Here is a 13454-nt window from a genome sequence, read left to right as displayed (position 1 = left end):
AAATCCATATACATTCTTGGAAGTAAATATGTTAGGAAGTATTAATGATACACCTCTACGAACATATAAGAAGGTAATTAGAAATATATCTACCTGGTAATACTCCACAATCCTGCACATGGCGTCCCCAAGGAACCAGGTCTCCCATATGGACTGGATATACGACGGCGGGAGACACAGCGTAATAACGAGGAAGTCCGCTACAGCTAGGTTCACAAGGAACAGGTTGGTTGACGTCCTGAGCTGGCGGTTTTTCCACACCGCAAAACACACGAGAAAGTTGCCGGTGAGTCCCAGAACGAACACAATCACATACAGCGCCGTAAATACCCATTCGTGAGGCTTCGGCTCGATGTAGGAGTAGATGGCGTGTAGCAGGTCGTCGTCGGTGAAGTAACATTGCTGGATGGTGCCGTTAACTTCGTAGAGGTGCTTGCAGGTGGCGCGGCTCCAGTTGGCCCTGGACATTGTTCTAAAGAATCACGATTCCTGTAAGCCTGCGTGGTGCTGATTGACTGGTCAGAGCAGAAATGAAGTCAGTAAATGGGACCATTTCGCAACACACAAATACACAACTGCAAATAATCTACACGTTCTCTGTATGTGATAATGATGACTTAAGTGCAGCTTTAACGCGAGTAGCAGTGTGGTCAAATACTTTTGTTGCCTTCATCAGCCTGTGTATATATGGTTCACTGACAGTGTAAACAACACGTACAAACACACAGATAATAATGTCCATCAACAACGGGTTTTCCTAGCGCTGCAGACAGTTTACATCATCTCCAGATGTGCAGGGTCCGATATAACGCCGCTTGTTGCTCTGGCGTCGCCTCCTCTCACCCCTCTTGTGATTTCATCGCTGCAGGCAATCAGAAACTGTAACGCGGCGACTCTTAACGCCAGCAGCGTGTGTACCGCGCGACGGTTTACAGGAGAAAGACAAGGTTAGGAAGCCCAGCTTGCTGCTGACCATACAGTCAGTTAACAGACGCAGGATGCTCGTCGCGATGTTCCTTTTCACAAGCCGTCACGCCTACAAGGAGATGCCAGCATGCCGGGGCATAAGGGCAGAGGCAAGCGTATCAAGGAGTTGAATGAGGGTGTTTTGTTGATAGACTGGGGCAATGATGGGAAAATGGTTAGACTTTAAGAAAAGGTGTGTGTATGGCTGGGTGGGGGTCAGTGTGTGGGTGTTCGTGTGTTTTGTATGAACTGCCTGGGTGTAGATGCGGGTCAAGGTATGTTTAGGCTTTAAATGGACTTGTTGAATCAGGGAGCTTAGGGCATACATATTAGAGTAAGTAATTGTTGAAAGGTGCAAATATACACTGTTAAGTTATGAAGAAAATACTATGGATATTGCTAGATTAAGGGTTGTATATTGTATGTGGTAGATGAGGTTTGGTACTTTAGATAGAGGGAGGCTGTGGCAATCGTACTAGATCCATGCACACATACATACATACATACATACATACATACATACATACATACATACATACATACATACATACTAGTCTGTCTTACAGACCCTGATACAAATATATATCAAATACAGCCCATGCAAGTCTATAATGTTTGGCAAGTCTAGATCACTGCAGTATCTGAAAATGAAGAGAGTCACTGGGCTCCTTTTTATTATATTTTTATTAAGATAACTGAACAACTGTTTTTTTATGTATGATATGTTCATTTCAGAGACTAGATTTTAGTCTAACATACATACATACATACATACATACATACATACATACATACACGTATATATATATATATATATATATTAGTAACGCGCCGAGTGTTTAGTTAATGAAGATCCTTAAATCAAGTGATTATTCGATGCTTGCGTCCATTCGTTGATGTTTTTTTCGAGAGGCGTTTGCATCAGGTTCTTCCGATTGTGTTTTCAACGCCGCTTTTCGAGATTTTACCATTTTGAAAGTAACATTTCAATAAAGAAAGTTCCATTTTGGAATATAAACATATTTCTCCCTATCCCAATCCCACTTCAAAGCTATGTTATCATTTCTTCCTCATCTGGGTGGTGTTGTAGCCTTGAGGTTCAAGCGTTCGCTCGTCATGCCGAAGACACGGATGCGATCCCTGCATTGGTACGATGTGTCCCCAGCCGTGATATTGCTGGAATACTGCTAAAAGCGGCGTAAAACCATACTCACTCATTTTTTCAGCTAAAGTTTGATCAGGCGTTTATCATATTTCTGTGTGTGCTTCAACTGAACTGGCGCTACCAGCATGCGGTGATTAAAGGCTTTATCGTTTTTCCAGATGGGGCCGTCTCCATGGTCTTGTGCCAGTGTTGTGGCTGTCTGTGGAATTGTATCCCTCTCTATTGATGCGTCCTGGTCAGCTTTCACTGATATTTGTATGGGCATTGTGAAATCAACGAGGCAGTAAACAACATGATGGTGGCACCGACGCATCCCATGATTATGACTGGTAACAGGAAATGAGATAAATGTAGTGAATGATCAACATTCTTAAAGAACTCTTTCTTAATGTACACGGACAGCGTTGGATATTGAAATAATAAAGATATAGGTCATGTTACCCTTTGTCTTGATATTGATAATGGATTTACCAAATATACTCTTATATTCAATTTAAGATCTTTATCCATATATCCATGTAAGTGTATTGTGTTGGTCGTGAATGCATTTACGGAATTGGGAAAGTTTCGATGTGGTTTTGTATAGTTGAATCAATGTTTGTTCATAAAGCTTATGGAGATTATTCTGTTCATTATATCGAGTAAATCTCACATTGTGTATGCCAACAATTTCCCATGGGTTGAGTACATAAATGAATTAGAGCGTTTTCCTTTTCGTTCTGTAACAAGGGACATGATCACAATTCTGTATAGTGATTCTGACCGACAGCCATGTAGCCGGGCAGTTGATGGGTATTAAGGATGCAGCGTTGGCCACATTTAGAGATCATTGGATGACTGCATCTGCATTGTTTGCGTCACGTGGAGGCGCGCTAACATTGGGAAGTTTATAGAAAGTGAGTGATGGAAGACAACAATGAGAGAGAAATATCACCAGGAGTTGATCTTGCCTGTATGGGAGATGTGTGGTGTGGGATGTTTGCCGCTGCTCCTCTTCATTGGGTTTGTTTGTTTGTTTGTTGTTAAACGCCGCACTCAGTAATATTCCAGCTATATGACGGCGGTCTGTAAATAATCGAGTTTGGTCCATACAAACCAGAGATTGACACCATGACCATCGATCAACACAATTAGTGAGTCTGACCACCTTATCCCGTTAGTCGCCTAACAAGCATGGTCGCCTTTTACGGCAAGCATGGGTTGCAGAAGACCTATTCTACCCCGGAATCTTCACGGGTCCTCACAGGGGCACGTGGCGGTCCATTCTTCCAAGGTGTATTTGCCTTCCCGATGCCGTGGGTTCGATTCGCCCAGCATACGACTCTTGGTAGGTGATGATCATACCCTTGGTCGTGGGTTTCATCAAAGAGGTACATAGTAAGGATAACATATCAGTCATTCTCAGTTAAATGGTACAAATACAGTCGCTCAGATATGACACCGATTTATTCCTGAATTGTAGTATATTTTAAGATAAATTTCTGTGCGGTATTTAGTTAAGTATACTAGAAACTTAATTCGAAACAAAAAACACATAACACATGTGCATATAATTTCCAGATATAATTTCCTAGCTTGGGGATGCCATTTTTCAATCGTCCTTGAATAACATTTCTATCAAGAAAATGTTATACTAAATATGTGTGACAATGTCAGAAATACTAACTATCATTCTGAAAACTTCAGTATTAGTAGAGTCATATCCCTGGAATCCGTGACCACTTTATTCCTACCTTTTTTTATGATGGATTTTTTTAACTGACATGTTTAACTAAAAAAATAGCCCCCATGACCCTCTGGAAAATGACGGCTAACTCTGCCAGAACGCATTAAATAGTATATCTATGGAAGAATATCAGCCACAGACACATATAAGGTGTCTAATTCCACTAATGTGAACGTGATAAATCCATTGTAATCGTTATTTTTTACATTAGAAGCAATTCTGACCTTGAATTCCAAGATGGCTGCCGGCTGCCATCTTGAAAAACAGAAAATATCATATCTCGAATACTAGATGGGCTACAAGAACAAATGAGGTGTCTTATCTAACTAATTTTAACATTATAAAACTATTGGAATGGTTAATTATATCCTTGGGATAATATTTATCTCAATATTCAAAATGGACACCATTCAAAATTATTTAGGTGTTTGAAATTCTTTTAATTATATGAGGAGGTAATACTGTGCTAAGAACTACAGAACGCAACTAAAAAGATGCTTTGGAAACTCTTTACAATTATTCACTACATGAGTCATTGCATGAGCTCTCATCACTGCCGTCATCAGAATCACTAGATAGATCACTGTCATTATCGTCTGCTGGTGAGATTGCAGGTAAGGTAATTGTTGAAGGTAAAGAAGGCTGTGTGTAACGATCAGGCAGGTAAAGGCTGGCATCACAATGCCAACCATGACCTATTGGAGAGGGGTGACTCTGGAGATCAAAATGCTTTTGCAAATATGCCAAGTAGTTTGCCCGTTCCAAGTGATGACGGAGACTGTCCGAATCAGGTGCAAGTCTGTGCTCTCCACTTGGATGCCCTGACTTCTCCTAAACTTGAGCTTTTGAAATCACAATAGACATAACCAATTACAAACCGTTCTAAGTCCTCTATGACTTCTTGTGTGACTGGAAGTTCTCTACCACAACTTGTTAACAGGTTCTGTGCTTCTTCAGAATGCTGGGTGCGATGTAGAATACTCTTCTTGCCAATCCCATAGAAACCAGAGTTATGGTCACATCCAGTAAGCACATGAATTGGTATAATGCATTCTGCCATTTCCTCGTCACACAAGCATCTAGCAGAGATCAGTTGGTGTTTCTTTTTGATACACATCAGGCCTGGTGTTTTTTTAGCAACATATGCAGCCTGTACATGGTTGTCAGTATCTTCAGTGTCAACGACAACAGCCTCTGTGTAGCCCTCAGACCGAAGCATACTATATGTGGTAAATATGGCTGTGTCTGCCTCTGCTTGGAAACATGTTAACTCTGGCATAAGCTTACCTGTGGTTAGATTCTTTGGACTGCCGCCTACTACACAGTAAATGATTTCCACATTAGTTGAAGCAGCAGTTTTCTGGAATGCATTTTGCAAAAATACCTGCAAGCGAATCTTGTTGCTAGGATTATACAAGAGAGAGTGGAAATGTTTCTTGAAGGAAATGTTTCCTCAGACTTCATGAACACATTGCTGACTGGTTTGGCATTTTGGCGCAGGATACGCTCACACTGTCTTTGATGGAATTCTGATCATATTTGTCATTGATGCAAATGATCTGCTCAGCATGCTTGTGCCTTGTAAAAACAGTGTGCACAACCTTATCCCCATAGTCTCCTCATCTGTACTTTGTGCCATCACCCTTTTCTCTGTCTTCAGTGGTTGGAGTAGCCAGGTGCCAGATGAGACCCTTATCAACAATAGAGGTATACACATCAGGTTCGGGAACAGGGGTCATAGTAAGTTTCTCCTGGAGTTTACATTTCTGGACCTTCCGCATGGTTCCATTAACATTGAAGATTGGAAGGCACTCAGATGTAACACCATGCTGCAACACATCTTCAAGTTTGAGGGCACCACTGTTTTCAACAAGCCCAAGGACAGAGGCCAATGCTTTAGATTCAATTTCTCCAGTTTTCTCTTTGAAGTTATCTTCATTTACTGTCTTCAGTTCTTGATTTGCAAAGTTTTGGTGCTTGTTGAGGGGGATACGTTCATTCAGAGATTTCTTTTTAGAATACACTCTCTCTTTCATGAAGTCTTTCACCTTATGTTCACCATCTTCCTTTGCTGATTTCAAATCATCAGCCAGCTTTTCTGAAGCCTGCATTCCTGACTGCAGAGAACGAAGGGTTTGGTTTGTGTGATCAAAGGGATCACAGTCAAACTCTGTGAAACATGCACTGATGTCCTGGACGGCTTTTTCATCCTTCTTCATTCGACTTGATGAAGCATCTGCATGCTTCGGTCTCTGCTGTTTCTTCATATCAGCATGGCGATGGACACTTGCCCTGACTCGATTGATGTTATTCACATTCCGTGTATTTGACAGGAGCTGCTGTTCATTGTTCAAGATGACCATCCAGCCAGACTTTAGCTTTGAACCCTTATTCATTGTAGACTCGATCCAGATGTCTAGAGCCAGAGAGGAATATGGCTTGCCTGTCATTGACTGAGCGAAAAACCAGCTCTCCGTGAAAGAAGCCTGTTCGTCAGGAAGGTTGTCAAGTACTGCACTAAAATCAGGGAAATGTCGACCATACTTGGTGTTGTCATAAGCCACCATCCATGGCAGCATGAGCTTCAGTGAAGATTTGAACTCGGTCCAGTTCCTTGTTCGTAGAGCATGGATGTTTTGGGTGAGAACTTCCACTATTTCCATAAAAGATATCCAGTACTGTGCTTGTGGTGCATCATGATATTCTTCGAAGAGAGTATCAACAAGGTGTTTCAGCTCTGCATTGCTTTCCAGTTTGCTATACGCTTCCGCAAGTTCCTCATCTTTTGCATCAGTCTGCTGTCTAAGCTGGGAAATAAAAGCCTTGACTTCATCAGATAGAGCTGTACCTTCCAAACGCCTGTTTAGTGCATGATGATCCTGCATGTGAGCCAGAATTAAATTGTGAAAAATACTTAAATATTTTGTCAGCACATGCTGTGAAATGTACTTTAGGTTTACTTTCATGATGCTTAGCTCGATTGTTTATAACATATATTGCAACCAAACAGGTTTATTCAAAGCTGGAAGAAACATACAAAAAGTATATACCTTGTAAAATACAACAAAAGCCACAGTTGGTATGAACTTGTTCGCTAAGAAGGAATTTTCAAAGCGATTTTTAAGGATGTAATTATACGTGACAGCTAGTAAAAGGGAATGTGAATTTGAATTAGTTTCAGCCTATGGTCGTTAACAGGGCTACTATATCCACAAATGGTTCGTTACAGAACAGCGCCAAAACGCAGCTTTTATATCTGGATATTGAACCATTGAAGTTCAGATGTAATTTACGTTTAGTAATTTACGTTGATAGGCATTTGAAAAAAAGCGTTAAGTAGTAAATGTAAACCCCAAAGACTATTTAAACAAACGTGTTGGTACCACTGGCCATTGCATCACGCCTTCTGATATCACCAGAAACATCTAGAGGTTTGGCTTGTCCATGTTGTTCAGTACTAGTATGACGAAAATTTCTAGTGATGGGATCTTCATATACTGCTGTTGAACTTTATAAAATCTGACAAATCTTTCTTTTATTTTGTGCTTAGAAGTGTCATCAATTTAAATATCGAGTTTTTATCATGTTTAGTCAAATTCAATGACAGATCATTTACTGTTGGGACTTGTTCAAACAACCCACCGCCAGGAGCCGCATTTTTAAATATATTCGAGATTAATTGTGAATTAAATTTATAAAATTAATCACTAGGTCAGAATACACTCCAATGCAATTGTAATTGTTTTAGGAAGTAATTTCAAATGCAAACTAACAGTTTTCAGAGTGACGTAAATTACAACGTAAATTACACATTCAGTATGGAATAGATTAGTGTCAATAAGTTCAAGTAAACTGAACCAATGCAACACTTATCGTTTGAAGGTGTTTTATATATGCTGCTACTATAAATTAGACTATTTATTGCAGACAATATGGCAAAATTATTTAGATTTGAAATTTATGTCACGGTGCGGTGCTACTGTTTGAACGGCTGTCTAAATGTGAGAACCAAGTATATTTTCATATTGCTACGTTATATGGCTTCCCAGTGACATTTATTAACATATTTTGATGTATGAAGACTTCCCTACACGGGATCCGTAATGAGGCCTATATGTTGTCATCAGGTTTAATTTCTTGCATATGCAAATAAAGGAGAAAAACTGAAAGTATTAAGTAGACATCTTTAAAACTTATTGTGCGTGAAATATCTAGTTTCCTTTTAGTATTTAAAATATGCTGCATTGTCCATCAAAGGATCTTTAGGAATTGCGATAGAATCTGAAATGTTTAACCAGGTTTTGTTATGTAAATTACACTGTAATATCAGGGTAGGTTACTTTGTATTACTTGGGTCACGACACTATTTGTCCCTCAGTGCTGAATTTTTGGTTATAGTATTGTTGAAATTCTACTTTATGACAATATAAGCTTTCATGAAAAATCAGAACTTATTTTTTTCTATACTTTGCTCAGCTAATTGTACCATTTAACTGAGAATAACTGCTATATGGATAAACAACCTAGTCCTTACTTAGCACTCCAACTACTAAATGCCTCTCAAAGAAAATGGTACACGTTTTAGACATGCATCCCCTGGAGTTTTCCTCTCACATCAATCTAACAATTGCACGGCCGTAGAGCAGAAATGAAAGGAGAGCATAATGTAAAACTAGTTTATCAAAAACATCGGAGAAAAAACTGAAAATGATAGACATGATAAGGACACAAAGAAATATGTTCCTCCGAACTATCATTTACTTCCCTCGAAATAACGACTCTCTCCTCCAAAAAGGAATAGTTACATACACCCACATTGTTGAATAAATTCAACAGATGCAGCGCATTGTTTTCAGGCAAGTATAAGTAGGACGTCATCTTCTATATTTTCTCAAATGTAATTTGAATATCCACCCATCAAGCTTATACATCTCTGTGACGCGCTGCCTCAAACTAGTAGTTTGCCCGTGTCAGTAATCAACAGTTTATCTGACGGCATATTTGTAAGCAAATGTGTTTATGTAATCTAGTATGCGTGATGTCACTAGTACACAAGGCTTTATGCACTTATATTTACATAAATGCATTCGCTATGCACACTAGAAGTAATTGGGTTGTATAAATGAACACAAAGGTGTTACAGAAACTCGTTGTTGTGGTAAGTTCCTGCTTGGTCTCTGGAATCGAGTGGTCCGGTCGTCTATGGAGCAGCAGTTCCCTGGCAGTTCCTTCCTTTATCGGAAATCTCTGACCGTGGGTTTGGATCCAATGTTCGATCTGATAATGTTTCAAGGTTTATCACTATGGGACCGGGGATTGTGGGTTTCACCAAACTGTAGTCATCACATCACACTGCAGCTGTCCTGCCACATTATGCTGATGAGCTGTAATATGACTGAAAGACTAAACAAAGCTGGACCAAACTCTCTCACTCTTGCAGACACGAGCAGTTGTCAATACACCGTTGGGTGACGAGTGAGTGAATGAGTGAGTGAACAAACAGAGTGTGTCCATGTTAGGAATCAAACCCCGACCTTTGGCGTGACAAGCCATGGCTTTAATAACTGATATACCACAAAATATAGATTCTGACACCGGAGCAAATACCACATTATTTATTGTATAACTGGACTTAGCATAGCAATGTGATGGGTTATGTGGTGTTAATCCTAGCTGTTCTAGTTTCACATAATACTCCATGTAAACTGGCTAATGCTACACCAGCAATAGCAGTCTGTAGTTGGTAAAGAGCATAACACACAGAGACACAGACATATACATAATGATTGAGTCAGTTGGCCACGACGCTTTAATCATTGTGTCAGTAATCAGACAGCATGTCAGCTTAACGTGGCAAGTCCAAATTGATGCCATCGATGTTTGCACGTTAACGAAGCTATTGAGACGCATGCATGTTTAGCAGGTTGTGATGGATACTGAAACAGAATACAAACTGATCAAGTCCAAAAGCAAACAGTCTGGTTTGACGTCGTTTTGATTATTACAACGTCCACGTAGGCTGTGAGTGGGAGTGATTTGTGATGATCAAGTCATAATGGTATGTTATCATCGGTCTTCTCAGCAATACTCGTAAACAATAGGCTGTTTACCTCAAGGATGCTATGTTTTCAAGAGTAAAAGATGAAAATCAATATCTATGAGTCATGTTTGTAGAATGTTCTCATAAGATTAATATTCTGTTTTATTTCATGACACTTGTACATTCAATAAAAATACATATTATTTTGTTATAAAAGTTATTTTAGTAGTATCAACTGATCAGTTTTTTTGGGTGGGTAGTGGTAACTAAACAAAGTTAAGGGTCTATCGTAGTAATCAAATATACGTTCATAGTCAGCTTTCTGTAGGAGAGATAACACTTCGAGTCACACAGCAACAACACATTTATGACCACATGACTTTTCGAATACCTCCCCCACCCCATCCGCTGCTAGTTAGGAATCTGCAACCTCTTGGTTTGCAGTCCGTCACGCTACCGCCACGGAGAAAAGTCACAAGTGTCAATTTTCCTCGTCACTATTAACCGAGTTTGGTTAATTTGTACATGTTTGTGTTAATATTTTGCCACGTTCGTTGGAAGTCCTGGTCGTATATGTGTTATGCAAGTGCCTGTGAATCTGATTTGCACAATGTCATCTAATTTCAATCTTATCCATATTTGACTTCTTGCCTCATGCTTTGCATCTTATTAGAAAAGGATCTGAACATGTTTTGACATGTTTAAATTCGAAATATCGTTTACCTTTAACGGTGAAAGCGCCACTCCCAGCCACAGGCGAACATCTGAACAGGTACAGGAGCTATGAAGTTGAAATATTTAGATCACTCACTCACTCACTCACTCACTCACTCACTCACTCACTCACTCACTCACCCACTCACTCAAAAGTTGAAACTGTACAATACATAAAAGAGGATCAAGCGAATAAAAAACAAGTGAATCCTACTGAAGAGGTAGATGCCATATCGTTTATTACATTATAGAGGGTGAATACAGCTGATTCCCACAGGAATAGAAATTACATTGTCCGCGCTTCACATCTAAGAGAAATTGAGAAATTGCACCATTTATGACTTCCTTCTTCATCCTCAGGAGATATTCTGTCGTTGTGCAGAGAATATTTTTCTTCATTTCCTTTTCATGTTCCTTCTCAAGAACTGTCAAGGTCTTTTGTTTTAAATGTTTGTTTTTGTCATTGTAATTGTTTTAAAAGTTTGTTTTGCAGGGCACTCAGTAGAACGATGACTTCGCAATGTTATGCCACATTATGTACCTAAGTATCTACTTCAGGTAAAGCAATTAAAAAAGGAAGATCTGCAAGGTATGAATAAATATCTAAAACCTGATATGAAGTCATTCCAAATTACGATAAACACCAAACAGTAAATGGATATAGACTGTTATAAGACATACCATCATGAACAAACTTTAGTATTTAGGATAAAGCATTCTATCTGTTCATTCTCTGACTAACATCATTTATTATGTGAAATATGTATGCATATGTTCAACAATTGATTGAGAAAATTAGTGTATTGGTTTTATATTAACATGCATAAAAAACAATCCAAAAACACGATTTACATTCATGAATTATACTTCGTACAATGCAAAACGAAGAGTGAAATAGATGTCAAATGCATATACTCAACAACAAAAGTTCCTGTGACACCAATATTTTAGTGTATTTTTCAAACAAGTAAAGTTTGGTTTTCAATATTGTAGTACATGTATGGAATCAAATCACAAAAACGCAACTGCTACAGAAAAGCATGCGTTCCATGCAAAAGTTGACTATATGCAAGCCCCATGCATTTCACTACCCAAGAGTGGGTATAAAAACATGTGCGTTAACGGGATTCAATATGCATTGTTTAGCATCGTGCTGACAACAACCACTCAGAAAAACAAAAAAAATTACGCAATGATACAACATTACGAAATGCCACGCCAGAGAACCCGCCAGATGTCCCATTTTGACAGGTAACCACCGTCAAGCACGTCTACATTGGTGCAGACAGCGTCTACCCTGGACGGCCATGCAGTGGGGACAAGTTCTATTCACTGACGAGTCTCGTTTTCACCTCAGCCACTGCGACTGACGGATTCGAGTGTACCGACGTCGAGGTGAACGTTACGTCAATCATTGTGTCATGGAATAAGATCGGTTCGGGGGCGGCAGCGTTATGGTATGGGGTGGGATTACAACAAGACAGAGGACCCGTTTGATGGTGGTAGAGGGAAATCTCAATGGACGGCGCTACCGCGACGAGATCATCGACCGTTTTTTGCGCAGTCATGGCCCAGGCATTACCTTTCAACATGACAAAACCCGGCCTCATATTGCTCGACTTGTTCAGGATTCTCTTCAATAAAACAACGTGAATGTCGTCCCCTTGCCGGCTCGCTCCCCTGATCTCTCACCAATCGATCACATGTGGGATGAGATTGATCGTCGCCTTCGACGTCAACCACGTGTTCCACAGACACTCCAGGAACTTCGAAGCATGCTCCAGCAGATATGGACAGATATCCCACAGGACTTTGTGCGACGCCTGGTCCATTCCATGCGACGAAGATGTGTTGCATCGCAACCAGAGGTGGACACACAGGCTATTGGTTTGTAAATTGACATTTTGGCATGTTCATGGTTTTTTTAATGAAATCACGCATTTTCTGAAGTCAGTATGGCAAATTAAACCATTTGAACACTTACAGGATTCTTTTATCTGTTGCAAACCGAAATTGTTTCAGATTTGGTAAAAAAACATAACTTTGCATTAAATCTTATAAATCAATGTCACAGGAACTTTTGATGGTCAATATAGTTAAAACATTTTCTATTTGTTGATAACATTCATTGGCTTTAATTAAATACCTTGACAACCATGTGTCCATTTCATGTTTCAAAGTAATTAAGTAACAATGCAAACAATAGAGGTAAATTTTCCATTACACGAGAGGGGCGGTCGGGTAGCCTAGTGGTTAAAGCGTTCGCACGTCACGCCGAAGACCCGGGTTAGAATCCCGACATGGGTACAATGTGTGAAGCCCATTTCTGGTGTCCCCCGCCGTGATATTGCTGGAATATTGCTAAAAGCGGCGTAAAACCAAACTCACTCACTCACTCACTCACTCACTCATTACACGAGATACATGATTTGATATTCTGATAAATATTCTGAATATCTTGAGGTATTTGCCACATGTGTTATATTGTAATTGTTTGTGGACAAACATCTGATCGCAAGACTCAGTCGAAGGCTTTTTCGATTACGTCAGAAGGCTGACAACATCAATGAGGCGGCGCAAGTCTGGGCGTGCTTTGGTGCTCACGGTGGTCATACTCGTTCCTGAGCGTACCAGGTTTCCGTTAAAGACAACAAACATATGAAGACAGTACCTGGTTGTCTTTGATCATTCCTGTGAACTGTGATCTGCCTTCCTCCATGTTCATGTAAACTTCATGTACACGTCACCTGTTTTGAGTCTCGCACTGAAATTGTGCATGGACTATCGCATGTGACCCTATTAGCGATACACGATCATTGAATAACATTCTCTTGTTTGTTTTC

At 39.8% G+C, this 13454-nt stretch overlaps 1 protein-coding gene across 2 annotated transcripts in view; it reads right to left on the bottom strand.

Moving 5' to 3' along the window:
• Nucleotides 1–930, bottom strand: part of LOC124142184 (orexin receptor type 2-like) — a 60682-nt gene extending 59752 nt beyond the window's left edge. For both annotated transcript variants that reach the window (XM_046510487.2, XM_048400056.1), the window contains exon 1: nucleotides 94–930. In XM_046510487.2, coding sequence (XP_046366443.1) covers nucleotides 94–468 — 375 coding nt within the window. In that variant the 5' untranslated portion in view covers nucleotides 469–930. The remainder of the gene's footprint in view (nucleotides 1–93) is intronic.
• Between the last annotated feature and the right edge of the window lie 12524 nt (nucleotides 931–13454).

Source organism: Haliotis rufescens, unplaced genomic scaffold (genome assembly GCF_023055435.1).
Source record: "Haliotis rufescens isolate VD_foot unplaced genomic scaffold, xgHalRufe1.0.p SCAF_2, whole genome shotgun sequence".
Classification (NCBI taxonomy): domain Eukaryota; kingdom Metazoa; phylum Mollusca; class Gastropoda; order Lepetellida; family Haliotidae; genus Haliotis; species Haliotis rufescens.
This window is presented reverse-complemented; position numbering and strand designations above follow the sequence as displayed.